Source organism: Episyrphus balteatus, chromosome 2 (assembly GCF_945859705.1).
Source record: "Episyrphus balteatus chromosome 2, idEpiBalt1.1, whole genome shotgun sequence".
Lineage (NCBI taxonomy): Eukaryota > Metazoa > Arthropoda > Insecta > Diptera > Syrphidae > Episyrphus > Episyrphus balteatus.
In genome coordinates, this window is record NC_079135.1 from 84,186,084 (window position 1) to 84,201,940 (window position 15,857).

The window sequence follows — 15,857 nt, forward strand, 5'->3', positions numbered from 1 at the left end:
ACGAAATCTTGAACGGAAAATATTTTTTATTTTTGCCTTAAAGGCTTGGCCACACCGGAGGGTATGCGGTAGCGGTACGGGTAGAGGTAACGATATTTGTATGAAAAAAATTCAACATCTGAACGTTGATATGTCAGTTTGAAATTTGTTCCATACAAGTACCGTTACCTCTACCCTTACCGCTACCGCATACCCTCCGGTGTGGCCAAGCCTTAAAGGCTTGGCCACACCGAAGGGTACATACGGTAGCGGTACGGGTACTTGTATGAAACAAATTCCAAGCTGACACATCAACGTTCAGATGTGGAATTTTTTTCATACAAATATCGTTACCGCTACCCGTACCTCTACCGCATACCCTCCGGTGTGGCCAAGCCTTAAAGGCTTGGCCACACCGGAGGGTACGCGGTAGAGGTACAGGTAACGGTACGGGTATTTGTATGGAAAAAATTCCAAACTGACACATCAACGTTCGGGTGTGGAATTTTTTTAATACAAATATCGTTGCCGCTACCCGTACAGCTACCGCGTACCCTCCGGTGTGGCCAAGCCTTAAAACTTATTTTCGGATGTTTTTTCTTGAATTTTTTTATGATAAAAATTATAAGGGGTATTCACGATCTGGTGCAACAGGCCTAGTAAAAATGTAAAATTTTATTTTTTTACAATAGATCGTGAACGCCCCTTTTCTTATCTATAGTAAATATTGAAGCATGAATGAAATCCATGATGTTTTTTTTTTTAACAGGGTTGTTCCTCCACTGTTGCTTCTTCTTTTTTTCCATTTTGTATAATTTAATTCTTTGTTTTGTTCGGGTTAATTAATTTTCACCAATTATTTACAACAAAAGAAACTAAATTACGGGACATGAATACCGACAAGCCGACAACCATAATAAAGAGAATAAAAAAGACAAAGGGCCTTACCAATAACACTGTGCAAGTTTTTTGAAAAAAATTTTTGAGACAGGTGCGCGATTAACTGTTTCGACCTATTTCGGACATGAGAAATCGATTGGCGTCATTAGTTTTTCGATTTATCGGTACGACTTCGAACAAAATTTTTTTTGAAAGATTTTCAATTATTTTGAGAATTTTCCACTTTTTTTTGTCATTTTTCAACCAAAAAAAAATATTTATATTGCTAATAATTCTGCTCAAACGTTATTTGCTACCAGTAGAAAGACGTTATAAACAATTTTGAACAATTTATTTGAAAATTTAGTGATTTTTTTGAAAAAATTTAAAAAAATCGAAATTTTTTACATTAGGGGTATTCAAGATTCGATGCAAATGGTCTTGTATCGTTGTAAAAGTGCAAAAGTGTAACATTTTCTTAAAATAAAACAACCAAATATACAGACTACAATTTTTTTACACTTTTACACTTTTGCTATACCCCAACCCTATTGCAAAAATAAAATACAATGGTGCAAAATTTGTCTATTGTAGTTATTGTAGTAGAAAACAAAATTTTGCATTTTTACACTTTTTTGTTACACCGGATCGTGAATACGCACGCTGCTCGCGCTAAATTTTAGCCGAGATAAAACTCCCATACAAGTTATCGATAATTTGTATGGGATCCATTTTAGCTCGGCTAAAATTTTTCGATAATTTGTATGGGAGCTAAAATTTAGCGCGAGCAGCGTACCAGGCTTTACTCAATACTGTGAAAAAATGCGCTGAGCATTATTTCGCGAGCTAAATTGAGTGGAGACTTTTTGCAAAAGTAGTAGATGACAATTCGAATTTAGCGCGTGAACTGCGTACTACCTGGCTAAAAATCCTCGCTAAAATTTATCTTTGGAGGAAATTTGTATGAAAGATAAATTTTAGCGTGATCTGCGTACTAGGCTTACTCAATAATCCAAGATATAAATATTTTAGAAGATGTCGCCCAAGCAAGGAGGCGAAAAGTGTATAAAAAAAAGTTGATCCATTGGTGGAGTACGATGATGAAAATTTTTTCCGACACTTCAGGTAAAATTTTGTTTGTTATGCGGCATAATTTTGTAAAATTAAAACATTTAATTTTAAGATTCAATAAAATAACTGCAAGATATATTATTGATCTTGTGAGAGAAGACGTCACCTCCTCTACCAACAGAGGTGGTGCAATTCCACCTGATCTAATTGTATTGACAGGGCTTCGATATCTTGCCGCAGGTTCATATCAGAAGGATGTTGGTAAGTTAAAATAACTAAATACATATTTAAGTGTTTCTAAAAGTTGTTCTTCCTCAGGTGATTGTCACAACATTTCCCAACAATCGGTAAGTAATTGTGTAAGGAAATTTGTGCGAGCTTTGGCATCAAAAGCAAGGGATTTCATTAAGTTCCCCAGTGAGGCCACGGAAATCCGGTCGGTGAAAAGAAAGTTTTTTGATGTTGCTGGTTCTCCACAATGTGTGGGTGCTATCGATTGCACCCACATCAAAATAAAGAATCCTGGGCAAGAATTTGGAGGACGACACAGATGTCGAAAAAACTTTTACTCCATCAATGTTCAGGTATGTTTTGCTCAATTTAATCCTCTAGAGATTTGGGTGTTAAGCCTGGTACGCTGCTCGCGCTAAAATTTAGCTGAGATAAAATTCCCATACAAGTTATCGATAACTTGTATGGGATCCATTTTATCTCCGCTAAAAATTTTCGATAATTTGTATGGGAGCTAAAATTTAGCGCGAGCAGCGTACCAGGCTTTATAGGTTTGGTAGGTTTTTTGACCCATGAAAGTGCTTGTAGTACAAAAACGAACTTCCAAGCGGATTTATCTGTTTCATAGATTTGACTGGAAGGAATGTATTTTATTTTTTTGATGTACATATGTATGTGATGTATTTGTTTTGAAATTTTACTCAAATCAATTGTGAAATAGGTTAAATGAGAGCATGGAAGGTTTAATTTCTTTTTAAGTTAAAATGAGTTTAAAAATCTTCACTCTTTTGACTTTTGCAAAAAGTACTCGTTGTTATACTAAAGATTTGGTAAGCTTAAAGCTCAAATGCATCGATGCATCGTACACTATCGAGTCTCGAGTCTCGAGTCTCGAGTCATGATCGACAACATGCTCGTCAATGTGAACCCCTTAATTGTTCTCACACTTGGAGTCGTCCGTGTAATAGCTGACAACGCGATCAAGTTCGCTGAACTGATTACATATTTTCCACAGAAACCATCTACAACTAAAATTTAGCTGACTAGTTGACGATTCGGAAACTTTACAAGCATAGTTTATGGTTCAGAATACGGTGTGTAGGTACTTGATTCCGTTAGTATAAAATATGCGATCTTAATTCTCTTTTTTTATAAGTGCTCAAAACAATGCCAGTCCTTGGAAACAGAACCGGTATTCCCTTCTTCGATTATGACAGCAGCTTAAATGGTAAATTCTTATTATGAAACCTGCCTCACGGAAGCCTGGTACGCCACTTATAGTTTGCACATGGCTAGAGCTGCTGCGTTAGCCGATCTGGAGTGACACTATTGCCAAATAATCGTGCGTTACCTTCTAAATGGCATTAATGAGCACAACTTTTTCTCTACCGCCATACTAACACAATACACAGGCGTCATCCTGAATCTAGAAAAAGGTGATTTAAACTTAGCATTACTTTTGATTTAGATACTGATTTCGATTTCAATTTCAGACTGAACCAACATATAAAAGTATTTTGTATCAGATTTTGGCCGGTTTATTTTCCAAAAATACAGAAAATAAAGTGCAAGGAAAGACCACCATGACCAAGGTATCAGTCACACGTCTCAGTGCCTCACTTTGCCCAAACTAATAGTTCAGCGTCATACACAACTTCACAACATTCTACAAAGTCCCACCAATCTAACCATCACCAATCACAAATAGTGCAACACGGTGGCACGCTACCAGCCCGACATCGACAGCCCAATGGGGACTAACAGCAAGGATATCACATCTCGGCTACACAGGTTCAACAATGTGCGAACAAACCCGAAATCTGGGAACAATTTTACAACCAAATCAATTAGTGGTTATGGTTTTGGCTATGCTACAAAAAAGCACAACATAGACATACGATTCTGCCCCGTACACTGATGCTGTGAACTATGCTCTTCCACCGTCGTAATGTGTTGAAAAATTCACCACAATTACAACGACTATAACAACGACCAAATCATAAGAGGAGTCCATAGCTCATAGTACCATGCGGTGATTCGGATGTCACAGTCTGAGACAATAGAAAAACTCAACAAAAAATCGTGCCAACATGACTTGCATCGCGAGTAGGTACTATCCAAATGACCTTCTTTGAACATTTTCTACAGGTTGTCATGGATTTGTTGTCCTTCGCACATTACTTTTTGTTCAATACATCATCGGGCGACGTGGTGGTGAGCTGCCATCTGTCAAAAATAATTTTACTCTATTGTATTTTTATTTTGCAATAGGTCAGGGTATAGCAAAAGTGCAAGACTATTGTAAAATTTTAATCCGTATATTTTGTTGTTGTAGTGTTGTAAGATTTTACACTTTTGCACTTTTGCAATGATACAAGACCAGTTGCATCGGATCGTGAATACCCCTTTTATTTTTACGCCATAACTACAATGATCTTAAAGCCTGGTACGCTGCTCGCGCTAAATTTTAGCCGAGATAAAATTCCCATACAAGTTATCGATAACTTGTATGGGATCCATTTTGTCTCGGCTAAAAATTTTCGATAATTTGTATGGGAGCTAAAATTTAGAGCGAGCTGCGTACCAGGCTTAAAGCCTTAAGCCTGGTACGCTGCTCGCGCTAAATTTTAGCTCCCATACAAATTATCGAAAATTTTTAGCCGAGCTAAAATGGATCCCATACAAACTATCGATAACTTTTGTATGGGAGTTTTATCTCCGCTAAAATTTAGCGCGAGCAGCGTACCAGGCTTTAACTACAATGACCTAAAAAGTGAAAAAGCGGGAAATTTACAAAAGTAAAAATTTTTTATTTCTCTCTAGCGCTATTTGTTTTTGGAAAAAACTACAAAAATTGATTTTACACCTGGTACGCTGCTCGCGCTAAATTTTATTTATTTAAAATTCCCATACAAGTTATCGATAACTTGTATGTGATCCATTTTATCTCGGCTAAAAATGTTCGATAATTTGTATGGGAGCTAAAATTTAGCGCGAGCAGCGTACCAGGCTTTAACCCAAAAAATAAGCTTTCTGCATCATTATTTTTAATTTTGTAGTCGGAAAAATGGTCACAAAATGAGTTTGAAAATTTTCACTTTTTGACTTTTTGCAAAAAGTGGCCGTTGTAGTTATAAGCCTGGTACGCTGCTCGCGCTAAATTTTAGCTCCCATACAAATTATCGAAAATTTTTAGCCGAGATAAAATGGATCCCATACAAGTTATCGATAACTTGTATGGGAATTTTATCTCAGCTAAAATTTAGCGCGAGCAGCGTACCAGGCTTAAGCCTGAAGCCTGGTACGCTGCTCGCGCTAAATTTTAGCTGAGATAAAATTCCCATACAAGTTATCGATAACTTGTATGGGATCCATTTTATCTCGGCTAAAAATTTTCGATAATTTGTATGGGAGCTAAAATTTAGCGCGAGCAGCGTACCAGGCTTGAGATAAAATTGCCATACAAGTTATCGATAACTTGTATGGGATCCATTTTATCTCGGCTAAAAATTTTCTATAATTTGTATGGGAGCTAAAATTTAGCGCGAGCAGCGTACCAGGCTTTATACCTTAAAGCCTGGTACGCTGCTCGCGCTAAATTTTAGCTGAGATAAAATTTTAGTCGTCGAGTCGATTATAGTAGAACTATTTATGCCACACGGCTAAAGTCGACTAGGATTTTATCATGCAAAAAAGCTTCAATGTACGCAAAAATCGACTCTTGAAAAGTTAAGCCTGGTACGCTGCTAGCGCTAAATTTTTAGCTCCCATACAAATTATCGAAAATTTTTAGCCGAATTTAGCGCGAGCAGTGTACCAGGCTTTAGCAAGACAACAGAGAAAAATCGTCTAGTGTAAATCTTGATGGAAAAAAACGCACCTTTAATAAGTAGTTGAATGCTGCCATTATAAATGCCAATGCTGACAAACATGCGCAAGACAAAAATATGCAAAAATATTTGTTATCTTTTAATTTTTTTTATTACAGCTGAATCAATTTCAGTTCCATTATACTTTAATCAAATATTTGCTTATCAAAAAAGATAAATTTAACAGACTAGAATAGATAACAAATTGCTATCCCCCATTAAGCTTTTTTCATATAAAATCATTAGTAAATCGTTCATCGTCATCAACAACTTGTCTGTTCTCTAACCAAACCCACAATGTCGCTGCCAATGTTGGAATCCTGTATTCAATATCCAATCGATGATAAGACCCTTTTGGAAGTTGTCCCCAAAGCTAAAGACTGGGCACTAATGCATGGAGCTGCAATGCGTTCTAAATCCAATTTCAGTCCGGATGCTTTAAATGTAAGTTTTCTTTGAATATAAGTATGATGTCATTCATTTTAGGATGTATACTAAAATGTTTTTGTTTTATTTTTTAAGTTTGCTCCATTTATCTTAACTCCTTCGTCATTCCCACGAAAAGAATTTGAAAAAGCTGTCGATTTACAATGTATTCTCAATGAATTAATGCATTTTGTAGCTCACGATGATGAATTCCTAACAACAACCTTGGCTGAAACAATTAAAGTTGATGAATTCACGCGTAATCTTTTTAATGTTTACAAAAAAGTATTAGCTAATGGTATACAGCAGGTAAATATGTAATCAACTAAAATTTCCAATTTGTTGTGTTTGTTTTGTGTTTAATCTTCATTCGAGTATAAATGTAGCAAGTATACTATAATAAAAACCTATTCAAAAAGGCTTAATAACTTAGGGTAAAACAAGTGTTGAAAGCTTGTTGTTACAATCTTATTTGTTTATATATTGAGCTATGAAGCGTAAGCAAATTTGAAAACCCGTGACTTCCTTAAATACTGGTTTTTAACCTTGACAATGATTTTGCAATAGTTGAGTGGGTCAATTCAAACGGAAGTTGATTGAGAAAACTGAAATCTTATCATGTCTTATGAAATAGTGATTAGTTTGCAGTTTTTTTTATCGTACTATCAAAAATTCATTAATTAAGAATAAAATAGAAAATGCCAAATGCAAGTTTTCGTATAAAGATAGCTGAATTAAGATTAAATGAGAATTTATGCAGGAAATACTTACTGCAAAAAAAAAGTCGTTTCCAATTTTGTAAAGGAGATCTGTCTGAGCAAATCGATTTAAAGCTGTTCTGGAATGTTTGAAATATACCTACCTAAAACTTCATCAACTGCTATTAAAACTTTCCAGATTTTTTAAATGGCATCGCGAAAAATAGTTTGGTAGATGTATTTTCGTTTTAGCCCTGATTTTTCAATCGTCAGTTAGACTATTAGTAGAATAATGTCAATATAAAAAAAAAAAACGTTATTCGTAGAAATAAGCCTTTACTGGAGTTTATCTGTCTAATGGAAAATTGGAAAAAGTCTCATGAAAACCGTAAAATCATGTTCAAAAATATGCTATGTTCCGACGTTTGTTTGTTTTTCTTTTTATTTCTTTTTCCCAGTTTCCATCAGTGAAGAAAATTCCAACTAGATTCAGTTGGATATTTGTTTCCAATTAGGTTCAGTTGAAAGTTTCTTTCAAGAATTCGCTCTGCAGCAGTGAAAATTAGACAAACCAAATAGGCTGGGTTTTATTAAATTTGATTTTAATTGCTATTTAATTATCAATTACATATCAATTTATGCATTTAAAAAAGAAAAAAAAAAAAAGATTACGGCGATAGAGAATGAGAAAAAAAGTAGGTGCCGCAAGTCCGTCTGTTTGTCTGTCTTTCAGTCTATCACCAGAACTAGATTTAAGGATTTCAGCCACGGGAGTGTGCTGATCCAGATTCAGAGTAGAATCGGATGTTCTTTTCGTTATTGTTATTTATTAAGTTTTCATCTAGTAGGTCCTTAGCTACAAGATATTGACAGTTGAGATTATTCTTCCTTGTAGTGGATTGGGATGGTTTTCTAGATTCTGCAGATATCTTTTATGGATTGGAGCGAAATTAGAGTTTGACCCCCTGATATTTGACATCAGTTTTGGCTGACAGCTTTACTACATCGGGAATGTTGACTGTAGTGGTTCGGCAATACTTTTCTGAGTGACCTTTTCCTGATCCTGGTCGTCTGAAGTACCCTTTATCCGGGCAGAGTGGATTTTAAAGCGCCATAGTAGTTTGTATCTTTAATATAGACTTGGAGTACCCAGGGAGCGGTTGTTCCAAAGTGAAGATAGACGGTCAGCAATGGAGAATTGGATGTACTGCTTGACTGCTTACCTAGAAGTATGGGTTCGCGTCCTAGCTTAGGAATTACTCCTTTATTTATACCACAGCTTCACTTGGACGCCACCTGTGAGATTGCATGAGATACTGATCATCTTATCTCACATTCACGTACCAACAAATATGCTTTCCTATCGTTCTATTCTTTCTAACTAATCAACTTATTCTGAGCAAAGTGCATTTAAAAATACCTAGGTCTGGCATATTATATGTTATTAAAAAAAAAAAAAAAAAATACCTGGAATCTAGGAAGCTGTAAAGTAGTCAGTCTGTCTGCCTATTTAAGGAGCTGCTAACTTACAAGGTGTTCATTTCGTAACTCGATTATTGTCAGAGGATAACGTTTGGACTATGATTTTTCTTTATGTAGGTACAATTGAAAATGGCAGTAGTCTGGATGATCAATTTTTCAACAAAAATGCCAGTTATCTTTTATGAATGTTAGTATGAAATTGCAACTACATCTCAAATTTCATTCAGAATTAAAATTTAGAAGTCAGGTGAAGCAAATTCTTGTAGGTTTTAAAAATTACAGAACACTGGTTTATGTAATGGATTTTGTTTCTTATTTAGCGTTCTAGTTATTCAAATCATTTAAATAAGGTACCTAAAGTACCACTTTTCTTATATTTTATCTGTTTTCTCCTTTTTATTTAACATCTCGCTTTCTTTCCACTTTTCTTTAATTTAAAATTTTACTTTATTTTTGTAAACTCCAAGGTTCAATCACCCATTAGATTATACATATTTAAATAAAGTTATTTATTAAGTCCCGATTATTATTATACTTGCTACATTTTTACTAGAAAACATTCATTTTTATTAAGTTTTATTATATCACACAAAAAGATTTATGTATAAGTCAAACCTCATTTAATAAAGCCATTATCTTTGGGACTTATTCGATCTGATTTGATGTTGGAGACGTGCTGTCCTGAAATTACGGGTAAAAAGTGTGCCTACTGTTGCTGGAAACAAGTTGAAATTAACACAATAGCTTCTGGTTTCGGCCATTTAGGACCATCTAGTAAAGCAATTCAAAGGTGCACACAAGAAATACAAAAAAAAAAAAAATAAAACAAACAAAAATATTTTAAGTTTTTTTTCCTAATATATTTTTTTTTATTTTTATAACAGTGTATTGTTAATTTATTTATTTAAATGCGAATGCTTTATTTTATTTAGATTAGCGCTATGTCTCTGTCCAATAGCTTTTTTCTCCTATTTTGCCTGAGCATGCTATGTGTATTGAAATGAAAATAATTAAATTTGAAAACTTTCTGATAACACAATAAATTTGTTTTTCTTTGTTTTTTAATTGAATTTAGTTAAAAAGTAATAACAGTTATTTAACACCACGTAAAACAATCAATTTTGTTTGTAGATCAATTAATTTAGTAAACTATTAACTTTAAATAAAAAAAGACTACTCTGCCTACAATAACTGCTGCTCAAAAAAAAAAAAAAAACGGCGAAATTTGATTTGTTTGTTCCTAATTCTGTCTGCGGCTGCGACACCTTTTCAAAATAGCACTTGTTTTGTTTTATTTTCTATCAACTATTGAAACGATTTAAATCTAAATGTAACAGATAAAAAAGGCAACTAGCTAGGTATGATACATTGAACAACTTTTTTTCACTACAAAACGCACTATGATAGCCTATTTTCGAAGCAGATAAGTCCAGGACAGTGTTCTTCTTTCATCATTCCCCCAAAATCTATTTGGTCAATTAGACCTTATATTGTCTAGCCATTATTTCATCGATCATGACATTTGTGTAACATCATTTTTTGTTGTTTCAATCAAAGGCAGAAATATAAAATTTTTGTGTGTACATATTTTTTTTTTTTTTTGTTTTAGAAATTTATCCATCCCTTATAAAAGACAAACAAACAAAATGAACATTTAATTTACAGGCAACAATTTCCCTCGGTCTGTTTCGATCTGACTATTTGGCTCACTGTTATGAAGGCAACGACATTAAACAAGTCGAATTCAACACAATTGCCTCTAGTTTTGGTGGTATATCCACACACATGACGCCTCTACAGAGGTATTCAAAATAAAATATTTGTGTTTTCTCTTTATTTTTTTACTCTTCTCTCTTTTTTTCTTCATAATAAGTACTATTTTAATTTTTTAATAACAAACGTACATAATACACACTTTAACTATTAGTTTGTAGCTAATTTCTTGTTACTAATAAAATATTTTTGTTGTTGTTGTTGAAAGTAAGTAAAAAGCATGATATGTTTTGTTTATACCTTTACACTTTAAAAAAATCTTGAAACGATATGGAGCAATTGTTGCATGTTTTATAATTTAAGTAACCCAACGCCATTGTGTCGTCTGTTATTTTGTGTGTGTGAGTGTAATGGTATACAAAGATCCTATCTTGAGGTCATAATCAAATATGACTATAGATAGATAGATATATAGAGATTCCGTTAAAGAAGCTGTCTGTATGAGCAGGAATAGCATGAACATTTTTAACTAAAGACGATATGACATACATATACCGGGCGTCCCAAAAGTGATGGTCCAAACGGAATATGTTGAAAGACCAACTTAAGGTCTCTTAGAATTTGGTAACTTGTTCATTCCGAATTCTGATGGTATTAGACAAAAATAATTCTTAAGAAATTTGAAACGTAATAGTCCAGACGAAATATGTTGAAAGAATTCTGATGGTATTTGACAAAAGTAATTCTTAAGAAATTTTCAATAGTATTTTTTTCTTTACCTGTTTATAAATGATTTTTGTTTTTTTTTTTTTTACAATTTTTTCACATAAACATTGGTAACTAGTAAAGAAAAATAATTTATCAAAACCCCATTTTGCTTAAAATTAACTTCCCATATTCTTTGGATTATTACTTCTGGGCACCCTGAATAATACATTAATATGACAATTTTTTTAGTAACAAAAGAAGATGCAAAAATATGTTACCATGATTATGAGCCATAATTCTTCTTCTTTATAACTTTCCCAAGTATCTGTAGTAAGGTGTCCGTTATTTTGAACACGGCTGCCTTAATGAGTATACGAGCCTTAAAAGATTCTAAACAAATTCAAAAAAATATTCCCAAAGTGTACAGTCTTTGAGTCTATCGTTATTTACACCCATGTCGTATTAATTTTCATTGTTTCCATATAAAATATCAATAAATTATTGGTTGGTTTGAAGTGATTTATCACTTCATAAATTTTTAAAAGTTGGAATACGGATATTTTGAATTTATTTTTTTAACAATTTTTACCCACTTTAAAACAACCGTCAATTTGTTTTCATGATAATAATAGTATTAATAAATATTAATGGTTTCTTCATAATAAGTTACCAAAATCTGTCAGTTTAGGAATATAAATGTAGCACCCGAAACGATGGAATGACATAAAAAAAACTGACCTACCCACGCCCAATAGATTGTTAAAAAGAATGCGTCGCTCGTCGATCAGCGACTAAAATGACAGATATCAAACAAATTCTTTTTGTGATTTAGGCACAAACAAACGTCAGATTTTTATTTATGTGGTTAAAAAAAAAATAAAATAAGTCAAAAACGTTGTAAGAAACAAACCTAGGTGTATCATCTGTTTTGAGAATTAAAATTAATACGCATTTCTGTATAAAAAGTGGATTTTTTGTTTTTACAGTCAACACAAATATAGCATGAAAGGCATTGTATTCATATCTCACTGGGTCGTTTTTCCAATACATACATTAAGTATTTTGTTCTGATCGGCGGCCTCATTGTTGACTTTTCGATACATTACATATATTTAAGGCTAGAAATACTTACGAATTTGCTTCATCTTAATAGCTTCTTTCATATTATTCGGAGTCCGTATAAAGTATTTTTCACAATTGCATCGCCCATCCTGCCCACTGATCTCTATAATGGATTATAGAGATCAGTGATCCTGCTCCTATAGTGATCCACATTCCCGCAGCGAATGGTTTAGAATTAAGGGTACTTTATAAAAACAATGCTGCTTTTTTTTAATGCAAACCTTTAAAATGCAAACATGATAACTCCACTCCGGCACGCCTGACGAAAATATTAAAAAGTAAAATATGTATTTAAAATTTTTTTAATGGAATCAAACAAAAGTTATTCTTTAGTCTTCATACTGATAAAATAATTTTAATTTAATGGAATTTATAAGATTTGAAAACTTTTTGTATTTGTAACGAATTTTTTAAAATCATCTTTATGTGGAGTTAGCAGGTGGCAGTTAGCAGATCTGCATTTTAAGCCGACGATATTAGCTTAGGTATTGTATTATCAACAGGATTGAACTAGGATTCGTAATGTTCGCCTATCGATAAAAGGAAAATTTCCAAATGTTAATATGTACATAAATGTATGCCCTATTTGGAATGAAAAAAAAAAAAAAAAAAATAGGATTCGGATTGGTAAGTCCAAGTTCTTGCAGATGTCGCAAAACTTTATAATTTTGGGGTATACTTAAAATACAAAAATATGTAGTTTTACTATTTTCAATTAACCCTACAAAGTGTACCAGTATTATAGAAAATATTTTAATTTTTTTTTTCTAAACGGTGTCTTTCAAATATAAAAAAGGGTGTACTTTCTAAAAACCAAAGAGGCCGAAAAACTGAGTGAAATAAAAAATTTCGCAAATATGTACATATGTACGTGTTAAATTTATTTTTTTTTTTTTTCTGAAAACATTCAAATTATTTAAAATATTTTCAGGTAATTTTTGAATTATTCTTAAAGATGGAATTTGACGGTTTAGACTTTTAAAAATCAATACCTCGAGTACAATTTTTTTTTACATTTTGTATTTGTATGTGCGACTTTTATTTATGTATTTTAATATCTGTGGATTCCGATGTAAATTTTTTTTCTATCACCTTTTGTTACACATTCCGAATTTTCAAATATCCTGAATTCTGAATATTAAATTTTTTAAATTAAATTTTCTCTGACATAATATTATTTACACCACTAAGACATACCATATATATGTACATATATGGCAACCCTATGCCTATACCCTGACAGGATTGCGCTAACTTTAGGAACATTTTTAAACTCTCAACTGGCACAACAGTGAGGGTCGTCCTTTAGTAAGGCAAAATTGAAAAGTAGTAAAACTTGTAGCTTGTATTTTAAATTTTAAAACTATTACAATTTAATGCTTTTAATAAACTTTATTTGTAAATTAAGTTTTAAAAAAATATGCTTGCTTTTATATTTTTTAGTGATAGAAGTAATCCTTAAAAATAAAGTTTGGTGTTACTTGAAATTAGTTTGGTGAAACTTGAAATTAGTTTGGTGTTATTTGAAATTAGTTTGGTTTTTTTTGGATGTACATACTTGTAAATTTCAAACTGAATGATAATGATAATACTTTAATTCCGAATTTCTTGTTTCATTTTTAATTAAATCTATAAATATTCGTAACATTTCACAGCTTCGTTCTTCAGGAATTAGATCATAGTGATAAAATTTCTAAGGTAAGAGCAAGAAGTTAAATAACGAAATGTAATAATAGGAAAAAAAAAACACTCTGATAGATGCCTGAAAACAAGGCCCTTTCTGGACTATGTGGTGGAATGATCAAAGCATGGGAATTGTACGGAAATCCAAATGCCGTCATCGTTTTTGTTATTGAAGATATATCGTATAATATTTGTGACCAGGTATGTGTAAGCAAGGAAATTTCGGTTGAATTTGAATTTCTTAAATTGGGAACACCTTTGACTCTTTACACAGCGTTTCCATGAGTTTTATATTCGTGAAACCAAACCCAATATAAAGGTTTTACGAAAAACACTTACAGAGATACATGAACAGGGAAAGCTTGGGAAAAATAATGAACTTTTTATGTAAGCTAAATTAATCAGAAAAACCATGAAAATAAAACAAATTTTATATGTATTTTTGAACAGAGACGGACATGAGGTAAGTGTTGTGTATTTCCGTGCAGGTTATGAACCAGGACATTATCATTCTCAAAATGAATGGGACGCTCGATACTTGGTCGAATGTTCGAAGGCAATTAAGTCACCGTCGATACATTATCACTTAGCTGGTACTAAGAAAGTTCAACAGGCATTGGCAACTCCAGGAATGCTTGAAAGATTTATCACTGATCCTGAAAAGGTATTTAAGTGCATACACATTATTAAACATTATTAAGAATTCTCTTTATACCCGAAAAAGGTGAAAGCTATTGGAAAAATCTTTACGGGTTTGTATTCGTTGGACAATAACGAATCCGGAAATGCTTCTTATGAAATGGCATTAAAAGACCCTGAAAGGTTTGTTTTTATTTTTTAAACATACCCTTGAAAATTATAGCATTCAATTTTTTCTGTAGATTTGTTTTGAAGCCTCAACGAGAAGGTGGTGGTAATAATGTTTATGGTGCTGACATTCCAGAAGCTTTAAAGGTTCGATAAAAAGATTTTTCTTACATCTAAAACATCTTACGAAATAAATTATTTTGTATGCTTTGATAGAGCATGAGTGCTGTTGAACGCTCAGGTTGGATATTAATGGAAAGAATACATCCTCCAATTACCAAAGGTTATATGATTCGTGCAGATGGACCTATGCCACCACCATTGGTCGATCTAGTTTCAGAACTTGGAATTTTCGGTGTTATTATTGGTGACTCAAAAACTATAACTACAAATTATCAAGCAGGTCATATGCTTAGAACGAAGCTTTCAACAGCCAATGAAGGTGGGGTTGCAGCTGGTCTGGGAGCCCTTGACAGTCCTTATTTATTGGATAATTGTTGTTAATTTTCTAAATTTAATGGATGTTATTTCTATTTTTTTTTGTACATACAATCTTTTGTAAAAGATTTACTAACATTTTTGATGGGTTTTATTTTTTATAAATAAAAATAACTAAAGAAAAAGGTTTAATTGTTTTTATTATTTGTCTTAAAAAAATTAATTACCCTTTTGTACAAATAACAGCTTATTGTATAAAGTTTTATTTGAAATTGAATTTTGAAACCATCCAACTACTGGAAGAGAAGATCTATATTTTAATCCTATAATTTCAACTATAATGGTTCTTGTTTTGTACAAGATAGTTTTTCCGACTTGAAAACTTACAAACAAAAAGCTAAGATTTTGGCCTCTTAAACCAGGTTGTATACAAACGTGCTTTAGTCGTCGTTTCAGTTGCTGTAGTCCAAACATGTACTTGGACATATTATACAGCCACAGGTTATTATATGAAAATTGAACCAGAATTAAATTTCAGGTATGGCGTCGATTTAAGTACAACATTTCTAGCCTTTCCCGCCAAATTTAATTATGAACTATGGACATACACATAATTGTGTGAACGAATAAGCATGAACTTTTTTTGTTAATCTAACAAAAGAAAATAAAGATTAATTTGGCGGGAAGGGCTCGATATATTTTTTTTAAACCTGTTTCCGCCAGAGCCCTAAATGTGTTATTTCCAATTTTC

The 15,857-nt window shown here is 32.8% G+C and overlaps 1 protein-coding gene and 1 long non-coding RNA gene across 3 annotated transcripts; both read left to right on the plus strand.

Moving 5' to 3' along the window:
- Positions 1–2,027: 2,027 nt before the first annotated feature.
- Positions 2,028–4,626, plus strand: LOC129911015 (uncharacterized). Its single transcript, XR_008771567.1, has 5 exons — positions 2,028–2,190; positions 2,248–2,513; positions 3,176–3,262; positions 3,317–3,596; positions 3,654–4,626. It is a non-coding gene; the product is annotated as an uncharacterized LOC129911015 (long non-coding RNA).
- Positions 4,627–6,127: 1,501 nt separating this feature from the next.
- Positions 6,128–15,298, plus strand: LOC129911007 (glutathione synthetase-like). 2 transcript variants are annotated; one of them, XM_055988648.1, is made up of 10 exons: positions 6,128–6,473; positions 6,552–6,764; positions 9,265–9,425; positions 13,834–13,876; positions 13,937–14,062; positions 14,136–14,248; positions 14,312–14,525; positions 14,586–14,683; positions 14,743–14,815; positions 14,885–15,298. In XM_055988648.1, exons 1-10 carry the CDS (start codon positions 6,327–6,329, stop codon positions 15,170–15,172), a joined length of 1,476 nt encoding a protein of 491 aa, XP_055844623.1. In that variant the 5' UTR covers positions 6,128–6,326; the 3' UTR covers positions 15,173–15,298. The 2 variants fall into 2 exon arrangements, with proteins under 2 accessions (XP_055844623.1, XP_055844624.1); XM_055988649.1 differs by lacking the exon at positions 9,265–9,425 and adding an exon at positions 10,301–10,437 and having other exon boundaries at positions 6,129–6,473.
- Positions 15,299–15,857: the final 559 nt, after the last annotated feature.

Bases quoted from the DNA above. Each gene is read 5' to 3' on its own strand.
- LOC129911007 (XM_055988648.1), top strand. From the start codon at position 6,327: ATGTCGCTGCCAATGTTGGAATCCTGTATTCAATATCCAATCGATGAT. The intron at 9,426-13,833 runs GTGCACACAAGA...AACATTTCACAG, and splicing joins TCTAGTAAAGCAATTCAAAG to CTTCGTTCTTCAGGAATTAG. The intron at 14,249-14,311 runs GTAAGCTAAATT...ATTTTTGAACAG, and splicing joins AAAAATAATGAACTTTTTAT to AGACGGACATGAGGTAAGTG.